At 42.5% G+C, this 21,586-nt stretch overlaps 4 protein-coding genes across 6 annotated transcripts in view; 3 read left to right on the forward strand and 1 right to left on the reverse strand.

Moving 5' to 3' along the window:
• Positions 1-1,888: 1,888 nt before the first annotated feature.
• Positions 1,889-4,982, forward strand: LOC132106814 (adenosine 5'-monophosphoramidase HINT3-like). The gene is made up of 6 exons (XM_059512833.1): positions 1,889-2,406; positions 3,119-3,236; positions 3,553-3,622; positions 3,707-3,827; positions 3,935-4,471; positions 4,583-4,982. The coding sequence occupies exons 1-5, from the start codon at positions 2,284-2,286 to the stop codon at positions 4,016-4,018; spliced, it is 516 nt and encodes a 171-aa protein (XP_059368816.1). The 5' UTR covers positions 1,889-2,283; the 3' UTR covers positions 4,019-4,471; positions 4,583-4,982.
• An 844-nt stretch (positions 4,983-5,826) lies between these two features.
• Positions 5,827-7,730, reverse strand: LOC132107278 (syntaxin-11-like). 3 transcript variants are annotated; one of them, XM_059513510.1, is made up of 3 exons: positions 7,636-7,721; positions 7,062-7,117; positions 5,827-6,893 (listed from the first exon to the last, which is right to left on the reverse strand). In XM_059513510.1, exon 3 carries the CDS (start codon positions 6,886-6,888, stop codon positions 6,004-6,006), a length of 885 nt encoding a protein of 294 aa, XP_059369493.1. In that variant the 5' UTR covers positions 6,889-6,893; positions 7,062-7,117; positions 7,636-7,721; the 3' UTR covers positions 5,827-6,003. The 3 variants fall into 3 exon arrangements, with proteins under 3 accessions (XP_059369493.1, XP_059369494.1, XP_059369495.1); XM_059513511.1 differs by lacking the exon at positions 7,062-7,117 and having other exon boundaries at positions 7,636-7,730; XM_059513512.1 differs by lacking the exon at positions 7,636-7,721 and having other exon boundaries at positions 7,070-7,298.
• A 720-nt stretch (positions 7,731-8,450) lies between these two features.
• LOC132107279 (syntaxin-11-like) lies at positions 8,451-10,801 on the forward strand. Its single transcript, XM_059513513.1, has 3 exons — positions 8,451-8,607; positions 8,976-9,043; positions 9,177-10,801. Exon 3 carries the CDS (start codon positions 9,192-9,194, stop codon positions 10,065-10,067), a length of 876 nt encoding a protein of 291 aa, XP_059369496.1. The 5' UTR covers positions 8,451-8,607; positions 8,976-9,043; positions 9,177-9,191; the 3' UTR covers positions 10,068-10,801.
• A 4,925-nt stretch (positions 10,802-15,726) lies between these two features.
• LOC132106816 (monofunctional C1-tetrahydrofolate synthase, mitochondrial-like) overlaps positions 15,727-21,586 on the forward strand; it is a 54,881-nt gene continuing 49,021 nt past the window's right edge. Inside the window, 6 exon segments of the mRNA XM_059512834.1 lie at positions 15,727-15,883; positions 15,886-15,934; positions 17,610-17,694; positions 17,802-17,852; positions 18,036-18,089; positions 18,169-18,293. Of these exon segments, the coding sequence (XP_059368817.1) occupies positions 15,727-15,883; positions 15,886-15,934; positions 17,610-17,694; positions 17,802-17,852; positions 18,036-18,089; positions 18,169-18,293 (521 nt within the window).

The raw sequence follows: 21,586 nt of genomic DNA on the forward strand, positions 1-21,586 counted from the left end.
GTACTGGAGTTTCTTCAAGACCGTTTTTCGGAGGGATTGACACCAGCCACCCTGAAGGTTTATGTGGCAGCTATCTCAGCTCACCATGAGCATATAGGTGGTGTTTCAGTGGGTCGTCATCCACTGGTTTCTCGCTTTATACAGGGTGCGCGACGGTTGAGACCTTTCCGCCCTGTGCGAGTTCCTTCATGGGATTTATCCATTGTGTTACTGGGTTTGTCAGGGCACCCGTTTGAGCCCCTGGAAACTGTATCGGATAAGCTCCTGACTCTGAAGACACTTCTTCTCATGGCTTTATCCTCCCTCAAGAGAGTTGGGGATTTACAGGCTCTCTCTGTCTCACCCTCGTGCATGGAGTTTGCACCAGGCTCTGTGAAAGTGTTGTTGCGACCTAGGCCTAATTATGTTCCTAAGGTCGCGTCTAATCCTTTTCATTTTCAGCAGGTGGTCCTGGAGGCTTTTTCTCCTGCTGCGACAGAGTCTGGAGATCTAAGTCTTTGCCCTGTGAGGGCGTTGAAGACTTATGTGGATCGCACTGCCCCATGGCGTGAGTCTGACCAGCTGTTTGTCTGTTTTGGACATAAGAATAAGGGCCATGCAGTTACGAAACAGCGCATGTCCCATTGGCTGGTGGATGCTATTTCCTTGGCCTATGAGGCGCGCGGGCTCGCTTCGCCCTTAGGAGTAAAAGGTCATTCCACAAGAGCAGTGGCTTCTTCTCAAGCCTTTCTCAGGGGATCTTCTTTGGATGATATCTGTGCTGCGGCAGGCTGGTCCTCACCGAGCACTTTTATCAGATCTTACAGTCTGGATGTGAGGATGGCTCCTGGCTCCCAGGTTCTCTCCGCTTGAGCAGATGCTTCCTTGGATCCAAGCTATCAGGTACGTCAGGCGTGATGGTATAGCGTTCCCATACGTGGTGACGTCACCGCAGCATCGAAGTGACCTATGAAAGGGAACATCTCGGTTACGTATGTAACCTTGGTTCCCTGAATAGGGAACGAGATGCTGCGGTTCTGGCCGTGCCATACCTTGATAGCTTTCTTCTCTTCTTCGTCATGAAATCTGAGGTAAATGGCGCGCGGCACCAGGTATATATATGCCTACGCATGCTGGGCGGTGCCACGCGCTATTTGGCCAATAGGATTGGCGGGATGGTATAGGGCTTCAGATATTCGTCACACCGAAGGTGGTCCCATACGTGGTGACGTCACCGCAGCATCTCGTTCCCTATTCAGGGAACCAAGGTTACATACGTAACCGAGATGTTTTGACCATTTAGCAAAGGTGTCTGAAATATCTAATTCATGAAAACATTAAATAGGCTGATATTATTTATTAATAATAATAATAATATAATAATATCAAATAATACACCCACTAAGGACAATAACTATTCGATTTAAAAATAATAACACTAGTAACAACATATTAACAACACTTGGGCCCTTCTGTGCCAGTTCTGGTATAATTTGATCTTTTTCCTTTAAAATTAAAACTATAATTTTACAAAAAAACTAAAAATAAACTCCACAAATCCAAAAACACTGATATATCCATTAGATCGGATATCCTCAAAATTGTTTCAACTGACTAAATCTCACAAAATGTGACAGATAAAATTAAAAACAGCATAGCTATTCATTAAAAGTGCTGAGATAAGATTTTGTGCCATATATGATCAATAGAAAAAATTAAGTACAGAACATATTTATATTGTGCGTCAAGAAACATAGCTAGTAGGCGGAATAAATAAAGTTGAGCACGTCTAAATCAGTTCTCCTGAGTAAAAGTGCCCATAGCTGAAGAGAAACTAACAAGCTGAAACTCTAAACGATGAAACCTCCGACCCTATGACGTAATGTAAAGAAAAAAATAGCAGCGGCCTCAAACAGTGAGAGATAGTTTACATGTTTGTTTGCTTTGCTATTTTTTATTTATTATTACCACTGTAACCTGGAGCGCTCTCTTTGTCATTAAAAAGTTGAGAAGGCTAACTGATATAGCTAGTGTTTAATTCTTTTATTATTTTCGTCAACAACAAAGACAAACACGGCGTTATTATAAGCGTTGTCATAGATAAGACACGAATTTTTTTTTTTTTAGGAAAAAACAAACTCTGATCAGTTGTTTTAGTATTCTATATCTGACACGACCTGAAAGCAGTCCTATTTTGTAATCTGCACTCGTAAAGTTAGGCGTTTTAACACGGAAGAACATATGGCATAATCAAAGGGAGCTCGAGAGATCAGTTTCATTTGTCCCGAGCACTAGTCTTTCAGAATGACTGGAGAAAAGTGTGACTCTGATGTAAAGCAGGATTCTTCTGACGACGACAGGGATGAGACTTGTGTTTTCTGTAAAATCGCGAACAGAGACGATCCATCCACTGAGATATTGGCGGAAGTAAGTAGATTTTTATCGACTTGTGGTTTCTGGCTGTCTGGGTAGCTTTACTTCAAATGTGAATCAGATAAGTAAATTCGCTCCTCTTTCTAAATGTAAAATTATAATATCAGGTCTATAGCCTATATTTGACAGTTCTTTAAAAGTTCATTAATAGTCATCATCATCCAACTTGAAGGAAGAAAGATGAACTGGGAAGGAAATATAAGCAGGACCGTGATTAAAGCTTCGAGAACAGTTCTGTGATAGGCTACGCGAAGCGCTTTTTATAGAGGACAAACTATTTATTTTTATATTGACATTATTTAATAAGTAATTTAGAGGTTTTCATTCAAATGACAAAAAAAGTTTAGCGATAGAGCTTTACTTTCACTTCACGCTTCTTTCTGTAATAACACAATTTCCGGCTTTTATTGTAAAGAAAGAAATAAGAGCATTGGTGGGGAAAGCTATATGCTATGCTATTCACTAAAATGGTATATGATTATGAAATATGAAAAAGAAGCAAATATAGTCATTTAATATTAATAATAAAAAAAAATGGGCTAGTGGCTTGGAACTGTCCTAGTTTTATCTCTGAAATATCTTTGAGTCATAACTTCTGCTGTGATCATGGCATCATGATTAGTCACTTAACCCTCTCATTTCTCATTGGCTAAAGTGATGTTACTCATCCTTTGTTACTCATTTCTTTCTCTTTTTTTGTTTACAGGATGAGGACATTGTTTGTTTCCAGGACATTGATCCAGTTGCACCTCATCACTACCTGGTTATACCCAAGAAACATATCCATAGCTGTTTGTCACTCCAAACTGATGATATACAGCTTGGTAAGATTATGTCTCTTTTGGATGTGCATTTGATTATTCAATTGTGTATTACTGTTTTTTGAATGGCTTTTGTATTTCTAGCCAGCAGAAGGTAGTAACACAGAAAAAAGGAAGTATTGAGTATCTGGTTCAATTTTATTATTGTTAGAGTGATTATATATTGACAATACAATTAACAAGCAATGCCATACTGATGACAGGGCTGATGTTTCACTGAACTGATTTTATCGAAAACAAGTATTTTAATAAGATACAATATTTACATACAGTGATTAAATGGGATTTTCAGTAATCTAAGTGTTATTTTCCTGAGCAGTGAAGAAGATGGCAGACATGGGAAGAGAGGTACTGAAAGCCAAGAATGTCACCAATTTGGAAGACATCAGGTTTGAAGACAACACTACTGTCATATTAATCAAGAATTTATTTGGATGAAGCCGTTATTAAAAGAGAACATGGCTCTATTTCAGTCTAGGTTTCCATGTGCCTCCATATATCACTGTGCCCCACCTGCACCTCCATGTTCTAGCACCTTTTAGTCAGGTGTTTAAATGGGTGATATGGAAGTACACATCCTTCTGGTACCTCACTGTGAGTAAACTGAAGATGTTTCAAGCATTTCTTTGATTACACTTGGCTGTATATGAATACATAGAGTTTTAACAATTGATCATTATTTCTCTTTTGCTGTGTTAAAGGAGGAGAAGCTGCTTCAGACACTGACGGGGAATAAAAAAGAAAAAAAGAATGGGCATGTAACCGCTGCATGCCGCAATGTTTAGCTATTTGAGCCTTATCACCGAAATTTAAAAAAACTTGAAATCACAAGGCATTTTAGTGAAGATCAGTGGTCATTCTTTTTTTCTTTTTCATTGTTTGATTTGAGCCTTAAAGGCCTGCCATTTAATGTTTTTTTTAATATATTTTATATAATGCTAAGTTATTTTAAAAACCAGGATGGTATTGGTATCCTTTAAACTATTAATCAGCATTTTTAACTAAAGTGTAATCTGATCAATAATGTCTAATGTTATTAAATGGATGGAAATGTGGATTTTTGTGTAATTGATTATCTATGTTTGTACACATTCTACATGCTATATTGTGAAAGATTTATTGTACAGTGAGCCATCAACACATTCAAAGTCACACCCAGGGGTGTTGTTGGGAGGGGCACAGAACAATGTTCTCTGGGGGTCGGAATCCCCCCACCCCACTGAATGTGATTTTGAGGAGTCCCATAAAAAATCATTGCAGTGGGCCCCCGAAATCCTAGCGACACCACAGTTCACACCATTATGTGTACTTCATTGTTTATGCTCATGTTCTTTACATATTGATGAGAGGGGCAATTCCTGTCCAAGTGTGCGGTTCTTGGCATTGACAAAGGTTAAACATGTTTACAGTGCAATCATCAAAACATGGTAGCATGGATCATGCTCTATTCTATCTACTTGTTTTCTTTTTATTTATTATGAAAAATAACAAAATGACCCTCTACAGCCAGCTCTCTCTGTTTGATTGCTGTTCTATCTATGCTTTATTGTATTTTGCATTTACTATTAAAAACGAAAAGAGAATAATTCTGGGAAACCATCCGGGACCTGTCACATAATTTACATAATGTTGCACTTTTGTCGGTTTGTTGCTTCTATTGTCCTCATTTGTAAGTCACTCTGGATAAAAGCAGCTGCTAAATGATTAAATGTATATGTAAATAAAATATGTTTTTCCATAAACAGTAAATCACAACTGTGGCACGTATGGTATTTGACAGGAACAAGGAAATTTCCCTCATGTGAAATTTTATGTCCAAATAGTAAAAAAAAAAAAAAAAAAACTTTAAGCTGTTAAAAATAGTCAACAGTCCAAGCCAAGTAAAATGTCTAATTCATATAATAATGTGACAAGGTAATCAAAATAGCATAATGTCAACACATTTATCTTAAATTAAAAATAAAAAAACTTATGTTTCCTCATTCTAGCTAAGGCTAACTAAAAAGTTTTCCTGTTGTTTTATGTGTAAGAAAATCCACGGTGTACAAAAAAGGTGAAAACATGTGTTGATATTGTATATATCCAGTAGACCATAAAGATATATCCATAAAGATGAAAGATTAGCCTTATGTATTAAAAATAATTTGTTCAAATTTGTAATGTATTGTTGGCATATCTATCGACAAGAATATTTTCTGATAATCCAGTCTACTAATTGCATTTGAAATACCATAAAGACCAGAACATTTTGCCACATTAAATTAATTGAATAATAAAGACAAAGCAAGTAAGAATTATATAAGATATTTTATTTAGCTGATATTGCTTCAGAAAAAATGAATTGACTGAAAATCAACTTGCACTGAAAACTTCATATTTCGGATTATTTAACGTAAAAGGTGCATATTCAGTTCAACCACATTAGAATGATGTAAGATATAATCATGTAAATTATGTTAATAAATTATTGCAATATTACACCATTTCTAGCATTTACAGTATATGTTTACAAGTATCAAACTGCAAATGAAAAGGCATTTTTTTATGAAGGCATAGGAAGGACTGTATGTTGTGAGGGCTTTCTTTGGTTTGTTTTAGTTCTTTATTTTGCTCTCATGTGTTACTGTTCACTTCAGTAGCATCAGGTTCAACGATCACTCAGAGAGCTTAGTTTTGGAAAACTATGGTCCTTTTCTCTACATATCTCTGGCTACTCATTTTTCAAATGATATACTTTCAGCCCTCCGATGCACAATTCCTTATTGTTCACTCAGTTTTTAGCGCATGGAAAGCATCCACAGAACATTTTCTTGAATGGGTTGTTATTGTCATGTCTCTTGGCCTGTTCTAGTTTGATAAGGACTTCACCAAGCATAGCATCTGTTTTCTGAACATTGTTTAAGATGTAGTCTGTCATGGGTCCTTGTTCCTCTACAAGCATAGCCACATCCAGGAACACTTCATGAAGGCTCTGGAGTCTGCTTTCTAAATCCAGCAGGTCACGATGACGGCTCTCAATCTGGTTGAGTGCCGAACGAGCCGTTTTCCCTTCTGACATGACGTTATCATTGAAGATGTTCCACTGACCATTCTCCAGCATCTCCTCAATCTGGTCACCTGTCACATCTCGGCCCACAATCTCCATTTGCCTTTGAATATGACGCTTGCACGATTCTTTGTGATCCATCTCAGCATCATTGTACTCTGTCATTGCATCTCGGAAGTTGTTGCTTAGGGTGGCGTACTGTGTTCGGGCGATTCTCGCCACAGCTGAATTGAGGCCATGCTCTTCTTCAAGCTCTTTGGCGTGGGCGTCCATTTTTTGTAGACGTGACAGAACGTCCTGTCCACGGGTCTTGATGTCTCCTACGATGACACTGGCATCCTGCTTTACATGAGTTGTACGAGTCGGTTCGCTAAGTATCCGTGTGTTTTGGTCCCTGAGACGCTTCACCTCCAGGCGGATTAACTGAATCTCACGTCTAGTATCTTGAGCCTCATCGAGTACAGAGTCCATCTCATCACTGTTGTCATAAATGACTGCATGTTGGCTGAAATCCTCCAGGTCCACATTGCTGAAAGAGTCAGATTCCACCTCCTCTAGCTGGCTTTTAGACTCTGAAATGGTCTGAAGATGATCCAGTCTGTCCCTCATGATTGCTAGAGGGGAGAATGCACAGAAAAGGACACTCAGTGCCACCAGAAGAGTAGGAAATATGTGATCTGATTTAGGCTGATATAAACAATCTAAAACAATATGGCATACCAATAACCTTCATATTTACATCGTGTAGTCCTTATTTTCAAGAATATAATAATTTTCATTACCTGTGTACCTTTTGAAACTGACTGTAAAAGGGGGAGATGATACTTCCTTGTCAACCCTGAAAAAGTCACACGTCTAACAAGTTCATCTGCGAAACTATTTCTGACTGGCGTCACTCACCAAACAAGTTTGAATGGATGTAATTCCTTGGTTTTTTTTTGTTTTTGTTTCTTTACATATGCTGTTCTCTTCAATAGTTTAATATGAAACGTATAAATAAGATATCCAAAATATCCAACTTTATTCAAGCTATTAAAGCTTTGAAATTTACTATATATATATATATATATATATATATATATATATATATATATATATATATCCAAATATATCCAAAATATCCAACTTTATTCGAGCTATTAAAGCTTTGAAATTTACTATATATATATATATATATATATATATATATATATATATATATAATTTTTTTTTTTCTCTCAAGTATTTAGCATTTTTACACTGACAACATTCTTTTTATTATAGGAATAATTATCCATAAATCCGTAAAAGTGATGAACTGAAAAAAGATGAAAAGAAAGAAAGAAACTCTTTGGTATATACTACAAAGTACCTTACCTTGTCTTTTTGTCCAAAATTACGACCACTTCTGTTGATATGTCATCTCAAGGCTGCAGCTCATCTCACTGCACTGGTGCAGCTGTCCTTTAATGGTGGGGGGGGGGGGGAATGCGCGTTCCAGGGCGTAACTTTGACGCCAAACCTGTTCGCTGAATAGAATGTCAGACGTGCGTCTCAGCGACACTTGACATCTGTTTTGCGAAATGGGACCGATAAAGAGGCCTCCTTAATGGTTTTCCATGTCATATAATAAAATTTTATAAAAAATTGTGTAGCCTAATATTGGGCCCTGACATGCAAAAAATGTTTGCAAAGTCAAGGATTCAAAAGTTTGAGCAACTTCGAGCTTCAGTTTAGTAGGCTATAAGTGTATTGACAGTGGAAATAGATTGTAGTTGACAGAAAGTAGATGGAAAAATAAAAATGAATCAGAAAACCAAATATGTTTCTTATAATTAATTAAACGTTTAGCCTATAATAACCAACTGGTCGCAGAATGTGCATATTGGTTGTTTAAACAAAATATGTTTTGTTTTTCTTGTTTTCTTTGCCTTTCTCAATTCTGTCTCTGTATGTTTAAACAATACTACCAGCGCAATTGCAAGTAGACTTAAAATGTAGCCCACATCTATTAACAGTGACAAAAAAAAAGAAAAAAAAGAGAGAGAGAGAGAGTTTTGTTTATTCACAATAAAAAAGGAACATTGAGAATACGTGTTCTGTACTTCACTCAGCACTTTTCGCAAATATGTCTCATCTCTGCTGCTCCCTGTCGGACACACCGATCTCTTCACACCTGACTTGGGGCGGGGTCTGTGCGTTACGTAATCACTCACATGCGGTGTTGGGCAATAAGAAGTGAAATATCATCAAGTATTTTTTTATTTTTCTTGGACAGACGATAGCGTGATTTTCGTAACTTGCAAAGCGGATTTGTCAAGGAATGCACAGAGAAGGACATACTTCGAGGTAGGCTACAATGATAATATTGCTCAAAGCAGAGTAGGCTATTCTGTGCTGCCAAGCATTAAACGTATTTTAGGTTTAATTAAAAAGTTTAAAACATTTTATCCATTGATGCGATGCCTATTTCAAGTTTGATTGTACGTATTTGGGGTAATATTTGGTTGACGCTTTTTGTATGTACTAAATCAATAGACTCCTTTTCTTTATTTATTGAGTACAAGTAAATACATAAAAATGCAGTTTTTGCCTTCGCTTCAAATTATATAAAATGCACAATGATGAAGCAGAATCTAATAGCAAACGCAATGAGAGTAAAATAAAGCTTTTATTTTTAAATGTGGACCTACAAACAAGTCTATCTTGTCTGACAGGTTTTCAGTGACACAAGTGTACTTTTCCAGAAGTCGGACGTTTTGACGTGTGGGTTACGTCTAACAAGGTATATTCTGTTCAAGAGTTGTTGTTTTTTGGTTCTTTCCCATATATAACCTACTGCATATTTTACCAGCTACTGTTTATGTGTGTTTGCCTTGTTATGAATTTAGACCAAATCTGTTTTAAATATTTTTCAGTCCTATATTTCAGTCATGAGGGACAGACTTGGACATCTCCAGGCAGTATCACTGTCTAATGGCACTGCAGCAGAACATGAAACTGCCCAATCTCTCCCTCCATCAGAAAACACAGACTATGATGACCCTCCTCAGGACCCCAGCACCAACCCTGACATGGAAGCTGTCTTTGATGAGGCACAGGAGGCTCGTCGTCAGATTCAGTACATCCACCTGGAAGTAAAGCGTCTCAGGGAGCGAAACTCACACATTTTTACAGGCGCAGTCTGCTCTAGTGCTTCAGATACCAGTGACTCTAATGTTATTGCAGCTGACATCAAAACACGTGGACAGGAGATGCTCGTGCACCTTCGCAAGATGGATTCCCACAGGAAAGAGTTAGAGGAAAAGTATGGCGTCAATTCACCGATGACGAGAATCGCCCGAACACAGTATGCCAGCATAAGCAACAGTTTTCGTTATGCCATGGTGGAGTACAATGACGCTGAGATGAGCCATAGGGAGTCCTGCAAGGCGTATATTCAACGTCAGATGGAGATTGTGGGCCGAGAGGTCACAGGTGACCAGATCGAAGAGATGTTGGAGAGCGGTCAGTGGAACGTCTTCAGTGAGAACATGATTTCTGAAGGTAAAACGGCGCGGTCTGCACTCATTCAGATTGAGAGCCGACATACGGAACTGCTGCAGCTAGAGAGACGCATACAGAGCCTTCATGAGGTTTTTCTGGATGTGGCCATGTTAGTGGAAGAGCAGAGTTCAATGATAGACTACATTCACACCAATGTTCAATCAACTGAGGTGGAGGTCAAGGACATCCTTGTGAAGCTGGAGCGAGCCAAGAGACATGACAGGAGCAATCCGTTTAAGAAAATGTTCTTCTGGAAACGATGACATGGACATAGATAGCACAATGTCAAAAATACATACTAAGTGATTCAGTTTTTTTGGTTTATGTTTTTATGTTCCTATTCCTTATTTTAGGCAAATTTATATTCATCTTCATATATTCATTCAGAAAAATAAACTTTTAAATTTTTTTTTTAACATAGACTTCACTCTGAAATAAGTCAGTGTTATAAATATTCCAGTAATTTGTAGGGTTTTTGACACCAGGAATTATCTTAAATACTTACATTTTTAAAGCTTGCAGTTTTGGCAAATAACTCATTTTGTGCCTTTGGAGATTTGGAAATCCTTTTTTTCTGTGGTTTGTACTTCATCAAGTGTTTATTCTTATGTAAAAAGTATTTTGTCAATATAACGGTACACTTTTAGATAATAAGTTAGGTATTGGATGGTGGTTAGATGTAATGGATCCAACTATTTCATGTGTACACAAATCTTTATCAGCTGTATCTCATTTGGTGTGCATTTATTCAAAGTTTTGCAGCATATGTCATAAATAAGAGTGTAATTTTGTTACCTTAACTAGATCCCATATGCCTACCTCGTGTGAAACGTGATGCCCCCTGCTCACAACTATTAAAATAACACATGCCAGGATAAAAACTTTCTGACAAAAAGTTGCTAAAAGGACGGTGCTGTATAATACTTTGTTAAAATTTTGTTCCAGGGCCAACTGTATTATGTATGGTGATGCATAATAAACATGGAATAAACAGCAAGATGGAATGTCAATTCTGTCCATTCACCTATACACTTCCGTTCAAAGGTTTGGGGTCAATACGGCTTTTTTTTTTTTAAGAAATTAATATTTTTTTTAAACAATGATGCATTTAATTAATCAAAGGTAGCAGTAAACACATAATTAATTGTTTAAAAGATTTTATTTCCAATAAATGTTTTTCTTTTCTTTTTTTTTACTTTATGCTTATCAAAGAATATTTAAAAATGTATCACGGATTGCACAAAACATTAAGCAGCACAACTGTTCCCCTTCGAGGGAACATCGAACTGCGTCGAACGACACTTTGGGGGAAGCCCCTCAGCGTAGCACCTCTGAAGTATGAATGAAACTGAGCCAATCTTGATTGGTGTTGCGTCATGACGTAATGTGTGGCGGCATACGCGGAAGCTATAAAAAGGACGCCAGCACACAATAGAGACAGCTTTCTGTTCTTCAGCAAGTGCTCTCTGTCTTGTTTGTCTTATTTGGTGTTGTATTCTCTAATAGTCACAAGCATTATTATGGCAAGCAGTTTCACGAGATGTGTGCATGCCTGCCCACGTTATATCACGGGTGGGGACACACACCGTATGTGTGTGCATTGTTTGGGAGTGCAGCATGCGCGGGCAGCTCTCGAGGGGGCTGCTTGCGAGGATTGTGAGAGATTGCCAATCTGTGTGCTGCGCTCCCGCCTGGCCGTTTTCAGTGGGGATGGCCAGGCTCGCGAGCCCTGTGGTGCGGGACCGCAGCAACGCTCTTCATGGGGCTTGCAGATGGATCTGGCGGGGGATCTCGAGACTGCCGAGGCACGCTCTCGCGATTCATCCGCCAGTTCCGATGCTCTCTCGCCTCGCACGGAAGCCCGCCCCGTGGCTTCTTCCGCACGAGTGGAGAGCCCAGTGCTTGAGCTGTCTGCTTCCGAGGAAGTAGACGACCTCAGCATCGAAGGCGGGGATTTTGGGGATGACTCGCCACCCCGTGTCCCCACATATGAGGAGCTGGTGGAGGTTGTCTCTCATACAGTGGCCTTAATATCAGTTGGCCACATGAGAAGCAGGAAACGCTTATTAAAAGCAAGCTGGACGAGCGTTTCCTGCAGCACAGAGAGCAACCTCGTCATCGGGGTTTACCGTTCTTTCCAGAAGACGCTCTCAGCCGAAGCCTCAGCCTAAGCCGGGCGACCTGAGGGCCGTCCTGCAGGCGAAGAAGGCTTCAACGAAGAGGTCCTAGCCAGCCTAGGCCCTCTGCGGGCGGCCCCATTGATGTGGACTTCCCGCCGTTAAGTGCGCTTCGGGACGCATCGGTCTCCAGCGAACGCGCCCTGCACTGTCCGCCCCACAGGCTTGCGTCCAGGCAGCATTCGCGTCCGCACATCTAAAATCGTTTTCGGTCGAACCCTGCCGGAGATCCGCTTCGGGGGGCCAAGAACGAATCCCGATTAATACCCGAGAGACTGGTCCCCTTTTTATTATTTCGTATTTTTATTATTTCGTATTTATTTTTTGAGTATTTCGATGCATGGAAAAATCTCACGAATATTTCTCCTTGGGCTCTGCGCACCATTCAAAAGGGGTACAGACTACAGTTCGGTTCCCACCCACCAAAGTTCAATGGGGTGGTCTGGACTGTAGTCAACCCAGAGCAGAGTCGGGTGTTGGAGCAAGAAGTAAACTCTCTGCTGGTAAAGGAGGCTATAGAACGTATTCCTCCTCCAGAAAGGGAGTCCGGGTTCTACAGCCGCTACTTCTTAGTTCCCAAGAAGGATGGTGGGTTGCGTCCAATAATAGATCTCAGGCACTTGAATCGGTCTCTGAGGAGATTCAGGTTCAAGATGCTCTCTATTCCCATCATCGTGAACCAAATTCAATCCGAGGATTGGTTTGTCATGATAGATCTGAAGGACGCATACTTCCACATTTCCATCCTTCCGTCTCACAGGAAGTTGCTGAGGTTCGCCTTCGGAGGCGAGGCGTACCAATATCGGGTTCTTCCGTTTGGCCTAGCTCTCTCCCCTCACAGCTTCCTGCCGGATCTCAAGGGTCATCACATCCTTGTGAGGACGGACAATATGTCGGTGGTGGCCTATATAAACCATCAAGGGGGTCTGAGGTCCTGCCCTCTATGCAGACTGGTGCATCAGATCCTCTTGCAGTCCCAAGGGAAATTGTTGTCTCTCAGAGCAACATACATCCCAGGGAATCAGAATCAGGGAGCAGACATCCTGTCGAGGCAGGGGCTGAGGCCCGGGGAATGGAGACTCCATCCCGAGGTGGTGGAGTCAATATGTCAGAGGTTTGGCCCAGTGGAAGAGGATTTATTCGCGTCTCGAGAGACGACTCACTGTCCACTGTGGTTCTCCCTCACACATCCAGCCCCACTGGGGTTGGATGCCATTGTACAGACGTGGCCGAGGCTGCGTCTGTATGCCTCTCCCCCGATCGCTCTGCTCCCGGGAGTTCTAGAGAGGGTTCGTCGCAACGGCATCAGTTTATTATTGGTAGCCCCATTGTGGCCGACCCGAGTATGGTTCTCAGACATAATATTACTCCTGGACGGCCCTCCATGGGAGCTTCCCATCAGGAGGGACCTGCTGACACAGGCAGAGGGCTCAATACTTCACCCTCGGCCCGAACTATGGAAACTGTGGGTCTGGCCCCTGAGGGGGCACAGTACCGAGAGGCCGGTCTGTCAGCAGGAGTAGTGGGGACCATACTCAGCTCTAGAGCTCCCTCCACGAGGAAATTTTTACGGCCTAAAATGGAATGTTTTCACTGTTTGGTGCAGAGCGTGAGGTGGACCCAGTTAACTGCCCAGTGGCTTCAGTGCTGGAGTTCCTCCAAGATCGCTTCTCAGCTGGTCTTACCCCGTCCACTCTCAAGGTGTACGTGGCTGCCATTTTGGCTTTCCACGCTCCTCTGAGTGATGGGCCTCTGGGGAGACAGCCGTTGGTCGTACGTTTCCTCCGTGGGGTTTGGAGGATGAGACCTGCGGCTTGTACCAGGGTTCCCACTTGGGACCTGGCGGTGGTTCTCGGAGGGTTGGTTGAGGCCCCCTTCGAACCGCTGGAGTCGGCTGAGGCCAAGAACCTTTCCCTTAAGGTGGCTTTCTTGCTGGCCATTACTTCTCTGAAGAGGGTAGGAGATCTCCAGGCGCTCTCTATATCTGACGGGTGCCTGGAGTTTGCTCCAGGCGACATCAAAGCCATCCTACTTCCTAGGCCAGGCTATTTGCCCAAGGTGCCGTCTAATGTGGCACGGCCTACGGTTCTGCAGGCTTTTCATCCTCCACCTCACGTGACGGCGGATGAGGAGAGACTTCACTTGCTCTGCCCTGTCAGAGCCCTGAAAATATATATCCAGAGGTCCTCCTCATGACGGAAGTCGGACCAGTTGTTAGTTTGTTTCGGGTCGCCCAAGAAGGGGCTTCCTGCTTCCAAACAGACCATTAGCAACTGGATTGTCCAAGCTATATCTATGGCCTACCAGGTGCGCAATTTGCCTTCACCTCTGGCCGTGAGGGCTCATTCTACCAGAGGCATGGCGTCCTCTAGAGCCCTCCTCTCAGGGGCCCCCATCCAGGAGGTCTGCGATGCAGCAGGATGGGCCACCCTTCACACTTTTATTAGATTTTACAGCCTGGACATTCCATCGACACCTGGCACCCTTGTGCTCTCGTCCTAAGTGTGCCTGTGCGCAGCTTCACACTAGGACAGACAGGGCTCGTTGTGGCATAGTGGGTACTCGTTCCCCCAAAAAGTCGTTTTGACGCAGTTCGATGTTCCCTCGAAGGGGAACGTCTCAGGTTACTACTGTAACCCTTGTTCCCCGAGAAGGGGAACGAGAACTGCGTCCCTTTGCCACAATTCCTCCTGCCTGGGAGCGCTTGCTTCATCACAGAAGCTGTCTCTGTTGTGTGCCGGCGTCCTTTTTATAGCTTCTGCATATGCCGTCACACATTACGTCATGACGCAACACCAATCAAGATTGGCTCAGTTTCATTCATACTTCAGAGGTGCTACGCTGAGGGGCTTCCCCCAAAGTTTCATTCAACGCAGTTCTCGTTCCCCTTACAGTCGTAACCCGAGACGTTTTCTACACTGATAATAAGAAATGTTTCTTGAGCAGCAAATCAGCATGTTAGAATGATTTCTGAAAGATCATGTGGCATTTTAAAACTGTGTAACTGTGTTAATCTCATGAAAAAATACATTTGGGCAACACTTATTTTAAAGTGACCTTTTTATATGTTACATGTTCTTACTATTATAATAACAATTAATTATTCATTATTACTGTACATGTGAGAAACCCTAAGCTAAACCCTGACCATATAGTAAGTACATGTAGTTCATTATTATTACTCATTACTTAAACGTGTAATTACACTGTAACAAAGATACCTTAATTTAAAGTGTAATCTAAAACTTTTGAATGGTAGTGTTCAAGCTGCTGTAGACTCAAACTTGCAAACACAAAGCTCATGACATGAATGTGACTGCTGGATCTGGATAGGTCAATCTGATGACACCAATTCACAGTGCTATTCATACTGCAGTCGTTATGCTATGTTATGTTACCTTTAATCATTCTTAATGATTGAAAAGACCTCTAACTCAGCTGAATTTATTGTCAACTAAATGTATCATTTATTAAAACAACAAAACACCTTTGATTTTATTTAAAAAAAAAAATATTAATTTTCTAATACGGATTTGTAAAGAAAGATAAAATAAGGTTACGAAAAGAGTTGCCCAATGCCATTGTGAGTCATTCGTGGCTCAGACTTGTATTGTAATAATTATTCAGACTCTTCTTCCTTGGCTGCAGCACGCGTGCTCGCGCCGTCGCTGTCGGGCACGCGCTAGTCCACCTCTGCTCGGGATCACCTGAGCATCAGACAAGACCAGACAATCTCTGGGGAAAGATGAGACTGTCGGTAGTTTTTCGCCATGCACATCGGAGCCAGGCCAGCATTCGACGATCACGAGCGGGTGTCCAAGTATTAAACTCGGAGAACAGAATCATATCGTGGGTTCGGAAAGCTAGTTCGAGCGGCGGGACAATTGAAATGGTTACGAGTTTAAAAGTCATCCACGGAAAAACGATGGACCGCTGTATCAAAGTGCTGTTTGGTAAGAATAAAACACGCCATAAGTCTCGAAACTTAAAATCTACAGATTTTATTTTCTAAAACAAGCTGAATGACTTTTGTGATTGTTAACAGTTTATCAACAGACAACAGTTTGGTTCTGTATTTATAGTGACTTGACTTAGATATCTAACGTTATTGTCTTGGGGTTGATTTGTTTCCACGTGCTACCGGTGTTTGGCGGCTAACGTTATCTGATGTGACTTCTGCCTCCCATTAGTCTTCGTCTACACCCTTTTAATACGAACTGCGTTGTGTGCTAATTCAGCTGCATCTTAACATTGTGTAATGTGTTAATGTATGAATTCAAGTTTTCTTACAAAATTTACTTGTTTTAACTAAGGTTGAAAACGTCGTTATTTGTAGGTCAGTGTTACACTAAATATCCTAATTTATCCAGCTCCCCTGGTGGGGCGATCACGAAACTGACTTTATTTACACATTCACGGAGACAGTAACGTTAGTTACGCGTCATTCTGGATTTTGCATAATTTAAAATAGGAAAAGTCTTTGAGAAAAAAAAGACATGGGAGTATTGTAACTAAATATATTGCTACACCAGTGAAATTTCTGTCATACATGACGAACAACTCCAGTGTGATATTTGTTGTGACTATAGAAAGAATAGCAATGCAAAGAATTTACTGGACAGCTAGTTTAATTAAATGGACATTATAGTACATTTAGTATAAACTGAGTTACACTTATTGAACTGTTACAATAGTGTCCCCTAAAAGTCTTGTCTTGGAAAGTCTTGGAAACTGTGTGGAACTTGTGTATCATTGCCCAATCAAACCCTACAAGTGACCTCTATGTGTCACTTTTATGTCTGAGAGTCAAAGGTCAGGTATCTGCTACAGAGGGTTAAAATAATCAGTAAAATGCCTTCTCAGCCAGTCTTTCAAAAGATGCTTACAGTGATGCAATAGACTCCACGATAACACAAGATAATTTTATCTGCTGCTAGTCAGATAAAATGTGTTGGCCAACCTGGTTAAAATTATTATAATCAGCTGAGTGAATAAGATTGATTACTATTTATTTATTTGGCCTCATTTATTTTGTTTTCTGTCATAGTAGAAAACAGGACACCAGTCTAGTTGTTATGATTTGTGGCAGAGATGCCAGTATAAAGGTTTTAAACCTCATCTGGGCAGGCACAGGGAGAACTTGTGTTTAAGTGTTTAGAGAGGTTGAAGATCCACTTGGCTGGGGATGTATAAAAAACATAAAATTTTTGGTCATATTAGAAACCATTGCGTTAATATTAATGATACGCCTTTCGGTCTAAAACTTGCAGCTAATGCTCTGCTTTAATCTGAGGTTCAAAGTCTGTGTTTCAGAGACTAAAAACAAAAAAGCTGACAAGAATAGGCAAAATGATGGAGTGCTGTTTAATGCGTGGTTAAAATTTATTTTTGCATTTCTACAGAGTAGTCAGAAAAATATAACTTATTGTATGTTGTATAATTGCGTATCTGCTCAATAAGTAAAAAAAAAAGAATAAAATACAGATAATGTTGTTTTGATTTTATTGGATGTTTCTTATGATCATTCAATGAAAAGTTTTGTTCTCTTAGTGGAAGTCAATGAACATGCATAATATCACTCTGTGTGCTTAAAGTTAAATATGTACTCTGTGTCCATCTCATTTACAGTGACATTGTTCAGAGGAGCAGAGAGGAGCTCAAAACTGTCAGAGAAACCAACCCAGTCCTCAAACCTACATTGGCTATCATACAGGTGTGTCTTTGTGTTTAGATAAAGAGTTGGAGAGCCCTTGTCTGTATCCGTTGCTATGTGAATGAATCTCAAGACACTAAAAGCTGGTTTGCTTTTTCTTATGATAGGCTGGTGAAGATGAGGGTTTGCTGGAGGTGAATAAGAAGATGGCTGGAAAGGTATAACTGTTTGCCTTCCCTTCTGTCCAGCATGCAATAAATAAATGGGTGCAAGTAACACAAATCTTTACATCATACTTTACATTACATTTTAGTAGATGTTTTGCTGTTGATATGATGAATGGGAATGCAAATTAATAGCTTATACAGTGTTATATACCCACTGATTTTGTATCCACACAGATCGGATTGAACGTTATGCAGATTTGTCTTCCACACCAATGCACAGAGGAAGAGGTCAGTGATGCTGCAAATTCTGAAAAGCAAATTAGAGTAGCTTTTTTGATTAAACAAAACTATCCTCTTCATTCTGCAGGTGATTGAGGAGATCTTGAGATTAAATGAGGATTCTCGCGTTCATGGCATTTTTTTGCACCTTCCTCAGTCCTTCCTCTCCAAAAATGTCCGTAATGCCATCAAGCCACAGAAAGATGTGGATGGGTAAGCCACAGTTTCATATATTTTTTTATATTTATATTTTATAATCATATGTGTAACCAAAAATAACTTTTTGGCATAAGTGCCAATGGAGGTTGATTTGAGAAATTTCTAGCTATGAATATTTCCTGTCGGGTCTCGGGGCTAATCACCTGTCTTTTTGGTGTGGGTGTGTGTGTGTTGGGATGGTTTGACAGCTCACCGCGTCTGCCTGTTTGTGTTTTCCCCGCCTCCCTTGTTTCCCCGTTGTTAACCTTAATTGCTCGCCACCTGTTCTCTATGTCCTTCTAATTTTTTCCCCTTTATTATTCCCTGTGTTTCTCTGTCTATTGTCAGACTGTTGTTATTCATACCAATAGCTCCGATCATCTAGCAGCTCTTTGAACTCACCTTGTCGTGTCTTGTCCTCAGGCTCCAGTGTGTTTAGTTGATTCCTTTGCCCTTGTTCTTACAAGCCTTGAGCTCCTAGTAGCTTCCAGCTGTTCATCCCTCCGGTCCGGCGGTTATACGTACTTCTGTGAAACGTGACTCATCTGCTACTCATCCTGTCACTGCGAGTGAAACGTGACTCATCTGCTACTCATCCTGTCACTGCGAGTGAAACCTGTGAAACGTGACTCATCTGCTACTCATCCTGTCACTGCGAGTGTAACCTGTGAACCGTGACTCTTCTCCTCAGTTTCGAATAAAGCCCTGAGTTTACCCGCATCTGAATCCAGCCTGCTTTCTCCTGACAGAACAGTCTGACCAGATTATGGATTCAGCGGGATCTGATCCGCTTTGCTCGGCTCTCGTTCAACAGGGAGTGTTGTTAGGGCAGCATGCCACCCAGCTCAACACCACCGCGCAGGATGTGGACGTTCTCAGTGCCCGAGTCTCCGAACTCCTCACACGGGTGGACGATCTTCAGCGAGAGGCAACGAGCCGGGGGCCCGTTCCTCACACCAGTATGTCACACGAGTCCGAACCCCATGCCAACAATCCGCCGGTCTACGATGGCGATCCTAACGCCTGTCAAGCGTTTCTCTCCCAATGCTCGCTGGTGTTTTCTCTGCAGCCCCGGCGTTACGCAAATGAAGAGACCAAGGTGGCTTATGTCCTTACACTCCTCTCGGGCCGTGCCCGCGAATGGGGAATCGCCGTATGGAGATCGCGGGCTCCCTGTTGTGCCACTTTCGCGGATTTCAGTCTAGAGATGGCCAAATTGTTTGATCGCTCTGCTCAGGGTGACGAGGCGGCGGCCCAGTTATCACGACTGTCTCAGGGGAGGAGCTCCGTCACTGACTATGCTATCCAGTTCCAGACTTTAGCTGCGGCATGCGGCTGGAATGAGAGCGCGCTGCGCGCTCGTTTTCTTGAGGGGTTGGATTTCGCCATTTCGGATGAACTCGCGGCCATAGAGCTCCCGCGGGAATTGGATAGGCTCATTAGTCTCATGCTCCGCATTGAGGGTCGTCTTAGCCGGCGCCGCCAACAACGGCAAACACCCGCCCCGTGGCGCCACCTAGAGTCCTCCTCTGCCAGTTCAGCCGGCCGATAGCCCTCGGAGGAGGAGCCCATGCAGTTGGGTCGTCTACGGCTTATACCACGGCAGAAGCAGGAGCGTCTGTCGTCGGGGGCGTGTCTATACTGCGGCAAGGGAGGCCACTTCGCCCTTCAGTGTCCGTTAAAAGCCAGGGCCCACCAGTGAGGAGGAGAGTCCTGGTGGGCACGGTTCTCAGCTCAAGCTCTCCTGCAGCACGCACTCAGCTGCCGTTCCAACTCTCCTTCCAGAGTCGTTTACACACTGGTCTCGCCCTTGTGGACTCAGGGGCTGAGGGGAACTTCCTTGACGCTGCCTCTGCTCAACGTTGGAGAATCCCACTTGTTCCTTTAGTTAGTCCCGTTTCAGCATGGTCATTAGCTGGCCGTCCCCTTACCACCATCACCCACGTCACTCCTAAGATAGACCTCCATATTGCTGGCAGTCATCATGAGCGGATTGAACTGTTTATTATTGATTCCCCTAAGGCTCCTTTAATTCTGGGACACCCATGGTTGCACAAGCACAATCCCCACATTGATTGGGTTAGTAATTCAGTTTTAGCCTGGAGTCAGTCTTGTCACGTGTCATGTTTGGGCGCTGCTTTTTGTCCTGTCTCTGTGTCTTGTGTTCCTCAGGAGGATCCCTCTGACCTGACTGGTGTTCCGGCGGAGTACCATGATCTTCGGGCGGTCTTCAGTAGGGCCCGGGCCACCTCGCTACCTCCGCATCGCCCTTACGACTGTGCCATTGATCTCCTCCCGGGCTCTTCTCCGCCTAAGGGTCGTTTATATTCCCTTTCAGGTCCTGAGAGAGAGGCCATGGACAAGTACATACGTGAGTCACTTCAGGCTGGGCTCATCCGCCATTCCTCCTCTCCCGCTGGTGCAGGGTTTTTCTTTGTTCAGAAGAAGGACGGCTCCCTGCGGCCTTGTATTGATTACAGAGGTTTGAATGACATTACTATCAAGAACAGGTACCCCCTACCTTTAATGTCTTCTGCTTTTGAATTATTACAGGGAGCTCGGGTCTTCACCAAGTTAGACCTGCGCAACGCCTACCACTTGGTGCGCATTCGGGAGGGGGATGAGTGGAAGACGGCATTTAACACCCCTTCGGGACACTACGAGTACTTGGTTCTTCCGTTTGGTCTGACCAATGCTCCAGCCGTTTTCCAGGGACTCGTCAACAGCGTGTTGGGTGACATGATTAATCAATTTGTCTTTGTGTATTTGGATGATATTTTGATTTTTTCTTCTTCTCTCCAATTACACACCCAGCATGTCAGACGGGTTCTCCAGCGGTTACTAGAGAACCAGTTGTTTGTCAAGGCGGAGAAGTGCGAATTCCACGCTGAGTCTGTTACGTTCCTTGGCCATATTATTTCTACGGAGGGGATCAAGCCTGATCCCGCTAAGATTGAAGCTGTTGCCCAGTGGCCGGTCCCTGACTCCCGGAAGGCTCTGCAGCGTTTCCTGGGTTTTGCCAACTTCTACCGGCGTTACATCCGGAATTTTGGTCAGATCGCTGCACCGCTGACAGCCTTAACCTCCACTAAGGTGTCCTTCAGGTGGAACCGGGAGGCGCAGGTAGCCTTTGACATTTTAAAGTCCCGTTTTGTCTCTGCACCTGTTCTGATGGTTCCAGATCCGGAGGCCCAGTTTATTGTCGAGGTTGATGCTTCGGACGTTGGGGTTGGCGCAGTTCTATCTCAGCGTTCCCTCCATGATGGGAAGGTTCATCCTTGTGCATTCTTCTCTCGTCGTCTCAGCCC

This window comes from Carassius carassius, chromosome 27, assembly GCF_963082965.1.
Source record: "Carassius carassius chromosome 27, fCarCar2.1, whole genome shotgun sequence".
Lineage (NCBI taxonomy): Eukaryota > Metazoa > Chordata > Actinopteri > Cypriniformes > Cyprinidae > Carassius > Carassius carassius.